This window comes from Arachis duranensis, chromosome 5, assembly GCF_000817695.3.
Source record: "Arachis duranensis cultivar V14167 chromosome 5, aradu.V14167.gnm2.J7QH, whole genome shotgun sequence".
NCBI classification, from domain to species: Eukaryota; Viridiplantae; Streptophyta; class Magnoliopsida; order Fabales; family Fabaceae; genus Arachis; species Arachis duranensis.
In genome coordinates, this window is record NC_029776.3 from 101,052,054 (window position 1) to 101,070,659 (window position 18,606).

The following is an 18,606-nucleotide window of genomic DNA, read 5'->3' on the forward strand; positions in this document are numbered from 1 at the left end:
AAGGTGATAAACATTCAATTATGAAAAAAAATATTTCTACATGTTAAATAACCCAACTGAATACACTAATAATCAAGTGAATAAAAATAACCAACTCCACTGAATTGAACACCATTCATGTTCTGAATAAAGCTCGATAAACAATCAATCATCAAGAAAAATATTTCTGCATGCAAAAGGATCCTACTGAACACGCTAACAATCAAGTGAATGAAAATGGCCAACTCTACTGAACTGAACATCATTCATGTTTTGAATAAAATGTGATAAACATTCAATCAATAAGAAAAATATTCCTGCATGCAAAAGGACCCAACTAAAGACACTAACAATCAAGTGAATGAAAATAACCAATGTCACTATACCGAACACCATTCATGTTTCTGAATAAAACTCGATAAACATTCAATCATCAAGAAAAATATTTCTGCATGCAAGATGGCTCAACTGAATACTTAACAATCAAATGAATAAAAATGACCAACTTAACTGAACCAAACACCATTCATGTTTTAAATAAAACGTGATAAACATTTAATCAGTAAAAAAAGCATTTCTACATGCAAAAGAACTCATCTGAATACACTAACAATCAAGTGAATCAAAATGACCAACTCTACTTATTTTGAGAGAGATTCGAAGTTCTCTAATAGCGGTTTCAAGGTTAAAGAAAGAACGTTGTTTCATATTCAAGGCGCGAATGAATGTTAAAATTTTGGAGGTTTAGAGCGCGTAAAATTCACGTTTTATTTAATAAAATTGGACTTTTTTAATATTAAACCAGTTTGAATAGAGTTGAATGAAAAATGACATAAATATATAGCCTAACAGTTAAAAGATTTATTAATTTTATTGTATCTTAAAAAAATATTATCATCAGATCTATAATAACTAAATGTAAAAATAAATATTTTTTTTTAAAAATAATGGTGCTTCAAAACCATGTTCATCTACCCAAGTCCCCTTTCAAACGTGAGAAGCCACCATCTGATAATTCCCCGCAGGAGTAAGAGTTGCTCTTATATCTCCCCGGCGCTTTTACCTTTTTGCCAAACCGAAAATTCAAAAAGTTTGACGTCAACCCCCATGTGTACACTCTTCAACTTCACATGTTCCGTTTCAAGTAGGCAACTCCATTCTGCCACTTCATAGCAGTATGGGCAACTTCGGAACCCCTTCATTTATGGAGCTTCTATTGTTCAACTTTCCCGTATCAGCCCCTTTCCACATTTGGCAATAGTCACTTTCATATGCCAATTCCACATACTCCCCTTTTCTCTCTTGCCTGATTTCTCTGCCGTTTTGTCAACGCGTCTTCGTTTCTTTCTTTCTTTTTCCTCCGAAAACTGGTTCTGGTGTCAGTTTTGGGTCATTTGATGGAGCCCCAAATGGATGAGAAAAGAGATATTGAACTGACCGAGATGAGGAAATCTGTTGAGAAGCATGGCTCTACTGCAGAGGTAGTTCTTCCGGTCCTGCTCGAAGGACAAAGCGTCCCTCTATAATTAGAAAATCCCTAATCGAGATACCCTCCAAGTGACCGCTTAGACCAGTCACTTGAAGGGTTGAGACTGATTAGGAATTTTTGAACTGTCCAGGGCGTTTTGTTTTATCTTTACTCTTCTTGAATGCACTTGCTATGTGTTCCAAATTCCACTATAACTACTCTATGATTATGATTATTATTGTGATCTGTTTCTTTCTTTCAGGGGTATAGTGACACCACGCTGATGAGGTTCTTGATTGCTCGCTCAATGGATGAGGATAAAGCTGCAAAGATGTTTGTGCAATGGCGGAAATGGAGGACAGCCATGGTTCCTAATGGATCCATTCCAGAATCCGAAGTTCCAGATGAGTTGGAAGCTAGAAAGATCTATTTGCAGGGCTTGTCTCAGGGTAAATACCCTGTCATGATTGTCCTCACAAGAAACCATTTCCCTGCCAAGGATCAGATCCAGTTCAAAAGTAATAATTCACTGCCTCACTTATTCAAATTGCAGTACTTGTTCATCATGGTTGTTATTTATTTATTTATTTTTTAATGTCTTGATTTTTTTCCTCTCAAAGTAATTATCACTTAGTTATTGTGTGGTCCTCGAACTTTTGATTCTTTAATTGTTAGTTCCATGGTTCACTTTCATGGGGGAATATTCGCCAAGAAAGAGTTTCCAAGTTATTTGGATTCACTTTCTTTGACTATTTCTTTTGATGTATGTGGATCAAACTTCATTATTCTGTTAGCTTAAAGCCAAATTCGGTTAAGGTCAATTGCGTTCACAAGTTACATTATCTTAATGGTTTCCTTAGTGTTTTCTTTATTTCTTTTTCTTCATCTTATTTGTGTTCTTTTCATTTTATAAAATCATTATTAAAATTGAAAATTAGATGCTTTTACTTGGCATATTATGAATTCAAAGAACAAGAAAAAGATAGCTATACCCAGAAGTTAAAAAGAGCCATGCTTTTTTGGGATTAAGCTATTCTAAAGTGAGAAAGGTGATAAACTGAGAAAGTAAGAACCTAATCACCCTTAAATTAATAAAATAGTGGAACTTAGACATAATATAAATTATAAATTTAATAGTGATTAATTCCTTACTTTATCACTTTACTAATTTCCTCACTTTAAAATATTTTTTTCGTAAGTTTGTAATTATTACCATCTGAAGAGAGTTACTGAAATTGACTTTGCTAATGTAGAACGTGATCCAGGAACATGTAGTTAGCTACTTTAATCAATGGCTCAAACTTTTGTTCTTGAAGGTAGGTAATAATAAATTAATCATTTATATATGTGGGGGCCCTGAAGGTTGGTTAGGAAGATATCTTTTCCATATATCTTTTCCATCTACCGTTTGATCTTTCTCTCGTCTCAATTAAATTCTCATCTCCTAAACCAGCTCCCAAATAATGAACCCACAAAATGAAAAAGAAGAAAAGTAAACGTTTAAACTTGAATGATTTGGAGCCACTGCCAAGGTAAAATTTTATAGGACATATTTTTGGGAAGGAGAGTTTTTGAGAGAAAGGAAAAGGAAAGTAAAATTTTCATTTAAAATAAACATATCCTCTAATTTAGGAAATTTTTACCTTGAAAGGAATAAGATAATAAATTATCTTGAAACCCCCTTGCTTAAACAATTACTTGATATTGACATTAGCAAACTGATTACTGTTCTGTTTACTGTTTCAGAATTTGTTGTATATCTTCTGGACAAGACAATTGCAAGGTACACTCTAATTTTACTACTGCCATGATGCTTTTACCTATGCGTAAAGCAACTAGTTTTCCATTGATACAAAACATGGTATGGTACAGGTTTTCTAACTCATAATTCATGCAATGGATACTTTGTTGCCATTGTAAGTAGGCTAATGCTAATTTATGTTCCCAAACTTATGGCTTGCAACAACTTACATCCTACTTTTCGATTTTTATTTTATTTTATGTTCCTCAAAACAACTCTCAGAAATTCCACATTTCTCAGAAACTTTGCATGATCAACAAGTAACTAAGTTAGTCTCTTCTGCATTTACTTGATTCTATTTAACTCATCTCACTGATATCCTACACTCAAGGACTTCGACTATTGTTTTGTTTGGAGGTGTCATGTAAATCTTACTTTTTCTTCTTGATATCCTCTCCTAACAGAGAGTGGTTTAACTGTGGGAAAATATATTTGGATATCTAGGTTTTAGGTGATTTCTTTTTTACCACACATAGGATTACACTTTCGTCACCTGGTTACCCCCTAGTTTCTTTAAGTATTTTTAACACCCTTTATCTGATATAATATACAAATGCAAGAACATGATATTTTTTCTGTTTGGAGGATTGCTTTACCTCTTTTGTGCTTTCTCACTCCCTTCTAATGATTCTTTTTAATCAATGGAACTTTAATAATCCATCTGCAGGAACTTTCTCTTGTTTTAGGATTACCCTCAATAGTTTCTCTTGTTTTATATAAACTGATGATTGTTACTCTTTTCCGGTTGGTTTAAACATGATAAATGACTATTCAGAGGCATAAACATAGAAAATGAAGAATTTTTACATTGCTTATGCTTGTTGCATGTCATATACCAATAAAAATGGATGTCGAAAATATCGTGTAATTATTTGGCTTTACAACAGGCCATAAAGGTTTATGTTATGTAACCTCAGTCCCTCATATATGGAGGGGAGAAAAATAGAAGTAAGGGTATTTTGGTGAAAAGATTTGTAACGAAATCTGCAAAACTGGTAGAATAGTGATGTGTGGCCATTTGGTTAGAGGAGAGAGGAGAGAGAATTAGATTTTACATAGGAGGAGAATTAGAGGTGTTTATCTCGAAAATTAAACTGGACAGAACTGAAAGGAGAGTAGTAGCCTCTGAATAGTACTTATATATATCCTCCTTTTCTTCATAAGTTCATATTCCTTACACTTTCTAATACATCTTTTATTCTATCTTTTTCTATTCGCTACTATATTCTTCTGCTCCATTCTCTCTTTCATGTAAAACTGAGAAATTAATAGTTAGTTCTTTTTGTCTTCAGTGGTTTCAAAGGAAGGGAGATAGGTAACGAAAAGTTGATTGGAATTCTTGATCTGCAGAATATTTCATATAAAAACGTAGATGCACGTGCATTAATCACTGGATTTCAGTTTTTACAGGTAAGCTTTATCTTTTTCTGTGAAACTTCCATGCATGTAAATATTTGCCAACCCCTCAAGAAAAAAAAAATAGCCAACCTATGACATCATTTTCTTGATTATGAATTTTTTTTTTGGGTAAAGTAAAAAAAATGTTACTTAAAATTTCATATTGCTAATAAAAATAACATCGAAGGATACAAATGAAAAACAAATTCTCGAACGATTTAAAATTGTGACAAGATGTCTATTGATCAAATTTTACTCCAAGTCTTTGTATGCACCTTTAAATACTTATTCAAATGTTCTCACAAAAATTCAGATAAAACGCACAAGTCATTTGCCAAATATAAAATTCAGTCTACCACTTATAAAAGAAAAAAGATATTTTTTTCGTTATTTTTGTCACGTTTTTTAATTTTTCAGGAACTTATTTGTCGTTTGTATCTTTTGAAATTATTTTGAACTTTCGACCATTTTAGTAATTTATCCTTTTCTTTAAGAAAATTTTTGCTTGTGGGGTTACCATTCAGCTCATGTCATGCCTGAATCTATATCAACATTTCTTTGGATTAGTAAAGACATGGATTGATAGGTTTAAGAAAATGTTTTTTTCTTATTTTTAATATTTTTATTTTATTTTTGTGGAGGAAAAAAAACGAAAATAATGAAAAACAATGAAATTCTATTTTCTTTCTTATTTTCTATTTCCAACTTTTTATTTTTTTTCACAAAAAATAACAAAATAAATTAAATAAAAATACAATCAAACGACTGACCCTTATATTCTCATTTCATTTTAACGGTTTTTGATTAATTTCAGGCTTATTACCCTGAACGATTGTACAAGTGCTACCTCTTACACATGCCGTGGTTTTTTGTTAGCGTTTGGAGACTAGTTTCTCGCTTTCTCGAGAAGGCAACACTAGAAAAGGTACATATTTAATTATGTGTGTGTTGGGTTTAAAATTAATACGACTGAACAGTAGCAATTCATTTGCTTCATGCCATCACCTTCCCGTCATATCTGTTTCTGAACTAAATGATTACTTAGATTCAGAACCCATCAATATGGATTTTATTTTCACTGATAAATTAGGAATTACGGGCTTATCATGAATTTGATATGTAAAATATTAACTTAGACAATCATGTATTATATCTGGAGTGAGTTGTACTGGAAAACCAAGAAAAAATCTTTAACTATAAAATGTTAAATAAAAATTTGAAAGTTATCTAACGATTGAAATGTTAGCTTTTAAGGAAGTTCTTTTTTATATACTTTAAAGATGTGTCACAGAAGTTAGAAAGTCATAATCAAATAAACCTATGTCAAAGAAGAAAAGTTATTCTTTATTTAATTTCAAAATAGAATATTCTTTAGTATTATGATTATTGCCCCCACTTAGTGGGACAAGGCTTTGTTGTTGTTGTTTTATGATTATTGCACAGAAATTGATCATGAAGTAATTAAATGCAGATAACCCTAGCTATTTATGCAACTAGTTCATCTATGAAATGAATTACCCTTTTATTTTATTTCCCTTTATAACAACCCCCTTGTTGTGTGTTTGTTTGTTGAGAGAGGGGGGGATGTGTGTTTGTTTTTGAGGTAACGAGAATGGAATTGAAAAGAGTGAGAGACTGAGAGTGTTAGAGATATAACTATAACTATTCATGTGCTTTTTTTTTTATCGGCTTAAGCTTTTGGTAGAAGTAGTTTCATGGCATAGTATTAGAGCATTATTACCTAAGTCTAAAGTTCGATCCTTGTTGAACCCAAAAGAAAGAATTTAGCACAAGACAATAACAAAAAAGAAAAAGTTGAAGCCTATGCAAAAATTTACGCAAACTCCAAAGCGGCTCTTGTGTGAGGAGACGTGTTAGAGATATAACCATTCAGATGTCTTTTCTTATAAGTTTTAAGTTTTTGAGAGAAATGGTTTCATAACAGAAAGAATGAGGGGATGATAGAATATGAGAGGGAGGAAACGTGAGAAATAGTGAGAGAAGCAAGGTGGAGGTGGAGGTTTAGGAGAGTAAGATGGAAATGATGGTTTCTTGGTGGTGATAGCTGTGTCATGTTTGTGTGGAAAATATTTCACAATTTGCGTAACTTGTGGCTGACGTAAAATTTTTTTCTAGTCATTATTTCGTATATGTTGGCGTGCTTAAATTTTAGTTTTTTTTTTTTTATTTCTAACTATTTTTTTCCTTGGTCAAGTTACATTAGGGGAGACTCGAATCTGAGACCTCCTATTTGAGAAGGGAGACATATGCCGTTTGAGTTATAGCTCATTGGCTAAAAATACTAGTGTCTAACCTTCTCTAGCTTATGATTTTTTTTTTTTTGGATATCTACAAATGAAAGAAAAAAGGGAAAAAAAGTCAAGTTAATTGGCCGGATTCCTATCAAAGCATATGAAATGATAAAGCTCATTCCAAAGTTGGAGCCATTCCACATACTCCTTCGCAATTGGAACCGCATGTTTAGCCATAAGATCAGCTGCATGATTGGCTAATCTTTGAATTAAGGTGATATTAGTCTTCCAATTCCAAACAATCCATCTCAAAAAGAACATCGTGAAAGCCACATTCCCAAGCAAGGATTAAACCTCTCCAAATTGCATGAAGCTCAGCCTGGAGAACACTAGCGTTTTCTAGTTTCTCAGAGCAACCTTTCAGCCAACATCCATCAGAGTTGTGTATAAGGCAACCAAAACTAGCTGTTCCACTAAGAGGATTTTGACTAGCATCACAATTCACTTTCACCGAGTTTATAGAAGGGGGGGGACCTAGGAAAACAAAGCTGAAGGAGGAAATAAAGAAATGTGCATATTAAAAATAGTATGCATCTCCCTAGCTGAGCTCCGAATCATACTAACCACTATTATCACACCAATCATCATTAGGGTTGAAGAGATCATTGTTTCTATCCCTCTAAATCCGCCAAAGAGTTGAATAGAACAAAAAAGTATTTCTCTGATTTGAATCCCGCATCAGCCAGGTCTTCAAACTAGGACAAGCAGTATACATTTCCAAAAAATTAAATTATAAATTGCAAGAATTTTTACCTCGCGCCGGTTACATCCTTGAGTATATATTCCAAAGTTTGATGATGAATCTGATAAAAGATAGGCTTCATTGATAAATAAACTGAACCATTTTAAACTTAATGTTGCATAAGGAAAGAATATTTATTATTGGTTTGTATATATTAGTTTGTTTTGGAGTAACTAATTGCTAATAATATATACGATATGATAATGATACATTTGTTTACAAGCTTCCACAGTAAGCTTTTTACTCATATGAAGAGAAAGGCTTTCTAGCTGCTAACCAATTTTATGAATTAACATACATTTTGTTATTATTAGCTTCACGTTCATGGGCTTTGCATGTTGAATGCAGATTGTAATCGTTAGCAATGACAATGAGGAAAGGGCATTTATAAGAGAGGTCGGTGAAGACGTTCTTCCTGAAGAATATGGTGGGAAAGCAAAACTTGTAGCTATCCAAGATTTTCAATTGACGCCGCCATCGGAAGATGGGCCAGCAAGTTCATTATAAGAGATTCTATGTATCATATTCATAATCATAAGAGAATTGTAGGTTTATGTGAGAATGTACTTTTAACCATTGGATTGAATTGGATGGTTTAGGGTGTGGTTGGTTTGCGTTTTCATTGTTTGGTTTCATTTTCAGTATTTTCTGTTTTTCGAATTTTGAGAACGAAAAAGTAAAATCTGTGAAAACAATAAAATTCTGTTTTCGCAACCTGTTTTTACTTTTTCTTTAACAAAATCCAAAAATAGAAAATACTGAAAATAAAAACAGAAAATGAAAATGCAAACTAAACACCCTTAAATTCCCAAAAGTATCTCTATGGAATAATTGCAACTCAGCATAAGATCTGTCCACTCAATTGCACAATTCAAAAGAAGGTAGTAATTCGTAATGACAAGGAAAAATGCATGTAACAAGCATGCCCTGTATTTTGTGTTTTGAATACTAAAAGGGGATGTTTCTGGAAATGACAAAGAAAACTTGCCTTGCTTAAAAATTCATAAATTGCTTGTCTCACCGGTTAGATTGAGACTCTCAAGATATTACATATAATTAAGAAATTTTTCTTGCATTTAGTGCGACGATAAATGAATCATATCTATCATAGCATTCACAATAGGATATGACAATATTTTGATAGGTTTTTACTAAAAAAGCAATTCATACAACTGGAGAGTGGTTGCCTAAAAAAATTAGTGGTTAGTATCCTTAGTTTTTGTAAATATATTAACATATATACCAGATAAATAAAAAGTTTATGTCTAAATTTTGAGACTATATTAGACAGGATTTTCATAAATCGGATACAATGAGAAAAGATTTTTGGACTTTCTCGCTAGAGTAATTTTGTCTGCGCCTTTGCAAATTAGATCGGATATTGGATATATCTGTTTTTAAAAAAAAATATTCCAAAGATCTGAAAATAATGAAAAATTCAAAAAGATTTTGAAAATTCAAAATTTCATAAAAAAAAACAACAAAAGGAGCCATAATCAGATTTGCCTTAAAAAAATCAATAAAATAAAAAAAAAATTGGAACCGTAAATTAAAACTAAGTATCAGTTTTTACTCTAAAATAATTCAATTATAGCCAAAAAAAAGAGAAATAGAAGATACAGTGAAAATAATAAGAAAGATAAAAATTTTTCTATTAGACATCTGCGAAATATGTTCTTAGCAATTTAGGTTATCGAAAGAGTTTTTTCTACTAGATATTCAAAGAATCTATCATTCGCAACCTAGATCAAATGAATGAAACTAAAGGGACTAACATTAAAAGTTACCCTAAGCTGGATCTTTTAATTTCTTCATGCAACAAGCAAAACAAATTACTCATTTCACTTAAATATACACATAAAAATATGCATAAAAGCATTCACAAAATTTATTCATAAAAAATTATACAAAAAATTCACAAACTTGCTTAAATAGACTTCCTAATTGATCAATCTAAATCTAAAAGTGGATCATATCTTTCTAGAATAAAGCATAAAATCTGAAATTAAACTAAAAATGACTCCAGAATTAATCCTAACTAATTTAAATCAGATTTGATTTTATTAGATTAGGTCAAATTTGATTTAAATATTGAACTCCTATAATTTGATAATTAATTTAAATCAGATTAATCTTTATAGATTCAATCAGGTTTGATTTAAATTTTAAACACCTAAAGATAGTCTAAACAAATCAAAATTAAATCAAATCTTTTAACAAACCCTAACAACAAGTCAAATTTAAATTTAACTAAATAATTTCAAATCTAATAATAAATTTGTGCCTCCCAATAAACTTGAAAAGAACTATTGGGCTTTTTGATATCCTCCTTTAGTCCAATGGACATTGTCTTTTCTTCTTTGACTAAAAATTGATGTATTTCTTCATATAAGAGTGTCACCAAGTCAAGACCATTACTTTTGAGACAAATTCTTAGTCTCTTTAATCTCCTTGATCTCTATGGTTGGCATAGTATAATTCTTTTAGTTATCAAATCATTGAGCAGGATAAGATTACCATTTAATCCCTTGCTCATAGAATGACGAAAATGTCCTTTGGAGTATGTAAAAACTCTGCAAAATACTAATTAATTAATTGATAACTAATAAATAAATTAAATGAGAGAAAAAAAAGAATTAAAGATTTAATATTTATAATTTAAAAAAATAAAAATATTTATAGTGCAAATTAAAATGCTTATTTTAAAGGTTTTGGTCTAAAATTAGACTAACGGACTAAAGAAATGAAATTGGGCCATACCGAGCCCAAGCCTACATATATATATACCCACACTTAATGAAAGTTCCGCATCATTCTCCCTATTTGGTGTGACACACAAAAATGAGATATGAGAGAAAAGAGGAATGAAACCCTAACTTCCTCCTCTTCAATTCTATCTAAATAACTTGGCGAGTAACTTGAAATTCCAGCCCTAGTTTCTCATTCAATGATGAAATCACATTTTTGGTTTGGGTATTGAGAATTTTTAGTGATTTTGATGTTACAGGGGTCATCTAACTTATGTTCTTGGTGGCATCCATCACTAGTTTTAGTGAGTAAAGATAAGAAACCCTTGTCTCCTCTTAGTTTATTAATTTATGAAAATCCTAATTTTTAATATTGTGCCAAATTATATAATATGGTGTTAAATTGAGTAATTATAAGTTTGGTTTGGTGAAATTTTGAAAAGGAGAGCTTGGAAGCTTGGATTTGCGACATTAAGGTATGGGTGGTAGGTTTGAGTAAGCATTATGTAAGGTTATGCAAAAACCTAGGTTACTTGCCTCTAGAATAAGTTGAATAAAATTGATTGTTGGTATGCTTGAATAATGGTTAGTATGAGTATTGAGTTAATTGATGTGTTTTGGCATGAAATTGAGAGTGAAAATAATGAGTTTTTCATGAAATTGAGAAGCGCTATGTGATATTGTTGCAATTGGATAATTGTGATATATGTTGATGTTATGTTGCATGAAAATGAGTATGTATATTAAAGTTTTAATCGGGAGATGAGGGTGTATAAATATCGTAAATTGTGTAAATTGGGCCAGAAGTCGTGATAGGATGAGATATATATATATTATATATTATTAGTGGATATGAATATGTTGATGGAATGGGTTGAATAAGTTGGAAATGGGTTGATTTAGGTTTGAAATGGTTGAGGATTTATGAATGAGAATTTGGGATGTGTATAACTGGTTTTGGAATGGTTTATGATTGAATTGAATTGAGATTTTACAAAATTGACGAATTATGAGAATTTGGTAAAAACAAATTTTTAACCAACTTCGATGGGCCGTAACTTGGCGCTTGGGGTTTGAAACTCAGTGAAAGTTTTCTTAAATTAAAACTTGTTAAAAGACCTTTAAAGCCATACAAAGATGAGAAAAAAACAAAGTTTTGTAGAAGAAGTTATGAAAGTTTAAAAATGGATATGAAAAACTAAGTTTTCTGCAACGTATCAGCTTTTTTGAAAAGCTATATTCATGCATATGCAGAGATGGCTCGCATACATAGCACCACCAAGTCTTGATGCATGCGTATGCAGAAGTTGCTTGCGTACGCAAGCAAAGATTTCTATTCAGCAATCTCGCGTACGCAAAGGTAGTCCGCATACGCGAAGGTGGTCTGCGTACGCGACTTTTCTAAATTTTCAACTTATGCGTACGCGGAAGGCATGCGTACGCATGACTATCCTGTTTTGCTGAAAATGTTTATTTTAACTGTTCTGCCCATTTCACTCGGCTGTTTCACTTTTGTAACCCTATTTGAGATTTGATAACTATTCTCTATGATTTGGAACGAATTTTATTCCTCTAAACAGTTTTCTTAACGTTTCAAACTTCCGTAAATTCTATAACGAGTATAGAGGATAATGAGAATAAGATAATATGATTGAATGATGAGAATGAGTTGATTCAAGAGGATAACGAGGACGAAATGATATGATTGAATGATGATATTAAGTTGAATAGAGGGGATAATGAAAATGAGACTATATGATTGAATGATGAGATTGAGTTGATTTGAGAGGATAATGAGAATGATTTTGGTTGATAATTGAGCTTTTGGGGTAGATACAAGGATTGTGGTTTTGTCCCACTTACTCCTAGTCATTGTTTGAGCTTCTAGTGTAGAAGTATGGATTGTGATTTTATCTCGCTTGCTTCCATTCAGTATTTGAGCTTCTGAGGTAGATGCAATAATTGTGGTTTTGTCCTGCATGCTTCCAGTCGGTATTTGAGCTTCCGGAATAATATGTAAGGATGGTGGTTTTGTTCTACTTGCTCCTAGTCGAAATTGAGACTTTTTGACCCTTCGTCACAAGATGTGGCCGGACACTGATACCTTCCCGGATGTTTCCCCCATGAATATTGATAAATAAATATGAATTTGAGTTTGGAGATGCATACACCAAGGGACTGTCCAGAGTTCGCTATCGCACATGTCGGGTTTGGCTGTATAACCGACAGATGAGCTCATTGGCCATAGGCAGGCATAAATCATTTGTATTTGTATGTATTGTTTGGGTGTGTATCTTGTATCTGGCTTGTCTCTTTGAATTTGTATCTATATACTAATTGAACTAGTTTCTTTACTTGTTCTCTCTATTTGTGTATTCTTTATATGGTCTTGTATGTGTCTACACAATTGAAAAATTCCTTATACTGAGAGTAGTGATGCTGAGAGTTGTTCTTAATGAGAAGTGGTGATTGAGGTTTGTGAAAATATTGAGAATAAATTGATAATATTAAAACTAAATTTTAATGAATTATTAAATGAGTTGGAAATCTATAATATTGAGAGAGATGATAATTTGTATATGAAAAAATTAAAATTTAAAGATCACTAATATAATTAAGATTTAGTTTATCTACCTTGATTGAATTAATAAGAATCATAAACTTAGATTTTGTGTGATTGGAGATTAAAATTGTTTAGCAGGTTCATGTAATTTTACATAACCTCTACTAACACAGTTTTATACAAGCCAAAATGTAGACATGAATGGATGAATCCGATACACAGACTCAATAGCCAGCAGGCGATGAGAGACCGAACAATATTGGTGGACCCCAAGGTTACAATTACAAAATATACGAGAAAAAAGAGAATAAAAATTAATATTTATACAACAAAATCAATTATAAAAATTAGTCATTATATATTTATATATAGTGTATTTTAATATGTATTATATTAATAACTAATTTTAATAGCTCATTTAGAATAAATCTAGCAGAATTGAAAAAGAATATATTATATAAGTCTTATGCTTCCATGATTTAGCGAATAAAGAAGTTACAAACATGAAAACATAGTATTCAGTATTCACAGACGTCACTGCCACTGAAATTTTGATTTACATGACTGAACATGCATTTGGGTTATCATCATTGAAGAAGGTCATAAGCTTCATTTCAGGAGACTTGGGATCACCGAGTGCCTGAGGCACGTTCCTGACGAAACCAGTAGGAGCTTTGATGTCATAAGCCTCACGAACATATGGAAAAGTTACCAAGTTGTACGGAACAAATGGCCAAACATCAGCTTTCTTTCCTGTGTTGTTCACTTCTTTCAACACCTCTTCTGGATCAACGTATCCAGTCACCGTTACCCTTTGCTGCTTTTTGTTTACATCCACGGATTCCACCCCTGATATACATGCATCAAATCATTCTTTTTTATTTTATTTTTACATACCTTAGATTTTTACTTTTATATTGTTTTTAACTCTTAAGAGTTAAGTACATATGCTATTTTATGTTTTGTATCTTAAAAATATAGTAAATAGATATTTTAATTTTTTAAAAATCAAATTCAAATTTATAATTTATGATACAAATTATAGTCTTTTTTTAAAAAATATATAGTAGAAAGAGTGAAATAGTCTTTTTTTTAGAATATAGTAGAAAGAGTGAAATTTTAAGATGTGTTTGGTTTGGATTTTTTTTTTATTTTTATTTTAATATTTTTTGTTTTTAAAATTTTGTGAAAAAATAAAAATTGAAAATAAGAAAATAAAATTTTGTTCTTTTATTATTTTTCAATTCACAAAATTCTAAAACTAAAATACATTAAAAATAAATATAAAAAATAAAAATTCAAACCCAGTAGACCATTTTTCTACTAGGTCTTCTTTTCGAGCCTTACTAGGGAGTCCTAATAAAGCTCTATTGAAAATTGTTTCAAAAAGGAAAGTGTAAGATTGAATTTTCTCCCAGCTTAAAAAAATATGATAAAATAAAATAATTAAATATTAAATATATTCTCAGAATAAATTAAAAAAAATCAAATTTTAATCTTATTTATTTTTTACCAATTTGTCTAGAAAAATAAGTTTTTAAGCTAATTTTGTGTGATTCGTTTTTTGAAAAGGAAAAAGGAAGGAGGAGAGGGGTAATGGTGGGAATGGCATTAACGGTTTAAGGGTGATATATGAAATAGAGCAGTATTTAAAAAATAATTAAAATAATTATTTAAAATGATCTTATTTAATTCAATATTTATAATTTTATGTATATAATATTTATTTCAAAAGTAATTAATAAATATAAAATAATATAATTTTAAATTGTTTTAAATTGATTTTTATTGTCTTCTAAATATTTTTTAATGAAAAAATAGTAGGACAATATTAAACACTAAATATACGTTTTATACTTCCCACAAATATTAAGGAAACAATTATATTTTATCCCATCCTTTAAGATGTAAATTCCTAACACTTCTTCACTTGTATTTTTCAAATCAATCTGCTCGGGATTCATATGCGCTCACCTTCCAAGTCCTCCAACGCATCTGAAACTTTTCTGACACAGCCTTCACAGTCCATTTTCACCCTGATATTAACTGTCTGGTTGATTATGTTTTTTAAAAACAGAAAAAAAAAAAACAAAAAAGGGTTGAAATTAGATTTGACAAGGATGATATGATGTATATGTAATAACCTTCTTATATTGTATAACGAGGGTGGATATATAATAACCTGCTTGGGCTTGCGTTTCTTCTTAATCTTAGTTGAGTAAGCACCGAAACATTCTGGAATATTATCAAGAAACCCCATTTATATTGTGTGTAGTAGTCCCTTCAACGGAACGGGACAAGCAGAATGTTCCCCCAAAAGAGAGAGAACTTGGTGGGTCTCACACGATGATCAATATCTGTAAGTATATGTTTTGGTCTAACATAGTCCGGGTACATATATATATATATAGGGAAAACTATTAGTGTCTTAAGATCGACTAAGTAATCATTTTGTTTTAACTAAGGTTATGAAAATCTGGTAATTAACTCGGTAAAAATTAGAAATTCCAGTTTACAAAAAATTTAATTTAAATTAATCTGATATAATATATTATAAAAAGATAAGTAAAATATATTTAAAATTTTATTTTAATAAATCAAAATAGATACTGTTTAATGATGTATGAATCCATCTACTAAAATTAAATATATGGGTTCAATAATTTGATGTATTATGCCAGAAATATTCGTTTTGTTTTTGGAGCACGAAATAAAAATAATTTCTTTTTAAAAGATAATACTTGTATATATCTCATTTTAACATAACATAAAATGTATACTTTTAATTATTTTTAACATATTCACTTTGATAGTAAAGGAAAAAAGTGCATATAAACTAATAAAAGTATAGAAAAGGAGTATTAGTAATGTACATATAACATATACAACTGGTATCTTCTTTTTTATTGAGGAGAAAAATATTAATCTCTTCTCCAACATAGTGATGATAATTGCTTCTTAAATGGTGTTCCGTCTAATGAGTGTAACTCGAATTCTTCCTCGGATCACAGTATGGTTTTGACTTGATAGAAATTTAAGACTTGAGGCAAAATTTAAAACTAAAATTAATGTATTTTATGCGCTGTCATGAAAATGGGGGAGAATATGATAACCTAGCTTTGATAAAATCAATCATCATCTCTAACTACCAAAACTACTAGAAGTCAAGTCAATTGTAGTAAAATAATAAATGATAAATGATATGATGCTTCCGGCTAAGTTCCTCTACTTAATTTGATGACGAGTTCACTAAATTAAACGAGCAACTAACAATAAATAAGGATTAATATCCCCAACCATTCACAAATTTAACAATACTTTTATTAATTACTACCTAACATCTACTTAGATGTATAAAGTACTACAAAATTTTTCCTTAAGCACTACAAATATAAAACACTTGTCATTTATACTCATTTTAATTAACAAAGTAATAATAAAAGAAGAATTTTTTAAAATATCTTTAAATACTTAGTTGCTATATATATAAAATTTTAAACCCTAAAAGAAAAAGAAGAATTCGTGTAAGGAAGTACTAAAAAATTTTATCTAGCTTTCTTCAAGTTCTTTTGTTTCTTCTGTAACTTTTTATTTCATCTTAATTAAAATCGATTTTAACATTTGTAATTGAAGCAGATTCATGTAACATCTTAGTCCATATTACATTTGTATAACTCCGAAAATATTTCACCTTTATTAGAATATATTTTTGGATTAGATCTTAATTTTTTTTTTTATAAATTATCTTGTAAACTGACAAGGTAGTAATCTCTATTTTTTGAAAAAAAGAGAAAAGAACAAATCAACCTCTGACTTTTTGGTTTACAGATATTTAAGTCTTTGAGGATTTAAAAATATATTTAAGTTTCTGACCTTTTTAAAATCTGGACACATTGATTTCTGGGTCTAATTTGTTCAATTTTAAAAACTCTCTTACGTGTACATCCGTATCAACTAGGTCAGTACAACGGAAGTCACATTTGATTTTTTCGTTGGGTCTGACAAACCCAATTGAATATGAGAGATCGATATATTTAAGTTTTAAAAAAGTCAAACATTTAAATGTATTTTCAAATCTTCGAAGGACTAAAATGTCCACAAATCAAAATACCAAGGACTTATTTGTTCTTTTTTTTCTTAAAAAAAAATTAAAAAACGTTCTTTGGTTGGTGGTTAATAATATAAGTCTTGTCTTAGAAGATTAATTTAATATCTAAAGTTATATTAGGTTAGTGAGAAATCAATTTGAGTAACCACTTAATCTTGAGAATGATTTGAAAAAAAAAATATCTAAAATTCTTAAATTAATGAAGGATTAATCTGAATCACTGCTTAAATTTAAAAAGACATCAAAAAATAATTCTAAAATTTTTAATTTAGATTACAATCCAATATGAATTAAGACTTAACCTGATAAAAAAGTTTGAAAATAAATTATTTATTGTACACTTATTCTATTAGTGGAATTTTAAAATTCTTTTGATGATAGATGTAGATATTTGAGGCTGAACTAATATATATTGTGACATCTTCTAAAACTTTATTGGACATAGGCATTTGAGGTCAAACTAATATATATTGTTTATATACATCTTTTGAATCGTTATTTTTTTCCGAAGTTTTTTGTGTACACTTTGTTTGGAAGTTTTCTTTCATACTTGTCTTTAATTTCTACAGAGATGCATTAGAAACTGTTTTCAATGCACAACTTGAAGTGTGTCAAGATCTCAAAGCTGTTTTAGCAAAGAATGGTATCTCAAAATCTATTTAAAGATCTTCAAACAAAGACCTATAAATGTAAATGTTAATTTGTCCTACTGTATACAAGTCCAAAAACTTAAAATGCTTTTTAAGTTATGTGTTTAAATTTTGGAAAAAGAAACACGGTTTGACTTCCCTTATGCATATTTAACAATTTTAAGAAACTCTTCTAGTACTATCAAGACCTCCCTTTTATGGCAACCGATAACGGCAGTAAATGTAAGTCTCAAGATGGTGATCCACTACTACCTATAGACGACCCTCATCCCATGCCGATGAAGACAAATGTTTTGATGAGCACTAGTATTAGTACAAAATAAAATTTGACTAGAGGTACCACTACAAGAATAAGCTCAATTAGCTATTATAAAAATAGTTGTAAAATTATCACTAATTTGACAAAAAATATAATTTGTGACGGATTAGCTACTGCCTAATAACTAATGTTTTTCTTGCTAATTACAAGTCGCAGATCAGTGAGACAAACACAACAATAATTAATTCATTGGAAAGTTTTTTAGCGACCGAATATATAATTAAGTTTTTTTGGCACACAAGGTCTCAAGGTTTTGTCTTTGACGATAGGGATGATAGCCGAAACCCCCCACACTCACTCGTCAAAACGCGTCATGTTAGGGAGAGATATTAACACCCTTATAAGGCATGCTTCGTTCTCCTCCCCAAACGAAACATGCCTTATAAGGGATTTCGTTCCCCTTCTGAGCCAATATGGTATTCAGAGTATCAATCTCAAGAACTCCTCTCTTCTAAGTCGTCCCATTGTTCACAAGATTTCTTTTAGAAGTGTACATGTACTGGTTATTTGCAACCATCT

The 18,606-nt window shown here is 30.5% G+C and overlaps 2 protein-coding genes across 2 annotated transcripts; one reads left to right on the top strand and one right to left on the bottom strand.

Annotated features, from left to right (window-relative positions):
• The first annotated feature begins 955 nt into the window (after positions 1 to 955).
• On the top strand, positions 956 to 8,700 carry LOC107491318 (sec14 cytosolic factor). The gene is made up of 6 exons (XM_016112157.3): positions 956 to 1,460; positions 1,710 to 1,965; positions 3,194 to 3,230; positions 4,541 to 4,658; positions 5,461 to 5,571; positions 8,049 to 8,700. Exons 1-6 carry the CDS (start codon positions 1,377 to 1,379, stop codon positions 8,205 to 8,207), a joined length of 765 nt encoding a protein of 254 aa, XP_015967643.1. The 5' UTR covers positions 956 to 1,376; the 3' UTR covers positions 8,208 to 8,700.
• A 4,740-nt stretch (positions 8,701 to 13,440) lies between these two features.
• Positions 13,441 to 15,380, bottom strand: LOC107491040 (heavy metal-associated isoprenylated plant protein 22-like). Its single transcript, XM_016111815.3, has 3 exons — positions 15,193 to 15,380; positions 14,985 to 15,060; positions 13,441 to 13,859 (listed from the first exon to the last, which is right to left on the bottom strand). Exons 1-3 carry the CDS (start codon positions 15,268 to 15,270, stop codon positions 13,567 to 13,569), a joined length of 447 nt encoding a protein of 148 aa, XP_015967301.1. The 5' UTR covers positions 15,271 to 15,380; the 3' UTR covers positions 13,441 to 13,566.
• Positions 15,381 to 18,606: the final 3,226 nt, after the last annotated feature.

Excerpts from the sequence above, each read along its gene's own strand:
- LOC107491318 (XM_016112157.3), top strand. The coding sequence starts at position 1,377 with ATGGAGCCCCAAATGGATGAGAAAAGAGATATTGAACTGACCGAGATG. Across the intron at positions 4,659-5,460 it reads CTGGATTTCAGTTTTTACAG|GCTTATTACCCTGAACGATT; the intron begins GTAAGCTTTATC and ends GATTAATTTCAG. Across the intron at positions 5,572-8,048 it reads AGAAGGCAACACTAGAAAAG|ATTGTAATCGTTAGCAATGA; the intron begins GTACATATTTAA and ends TGTTGAATGCAG.
- LOC107491040 (XM_016111815.3), bottom strand. The coding sequence starts at position 15,270 with ATGGGGTTTCTTGATAATATTCCAGAATGTTTCGGTGCTTACTCAACT. Across the intron at positions 15,061-15,192 it reads AGAAACGCAAGCCCAAGCAG|ACAGTTAATATCAGGGTGAA; the intron begins GTTATTATATAT and ends ATAATCAACCAG. Across the intron at positions 13,860-14,984 it reads TGCGTTGGAGGACTTGGAAG|GGGTGGAATCCGTGGATGTA; the intron begins GTGAGCGCATAT and ends CATGTATATCAG.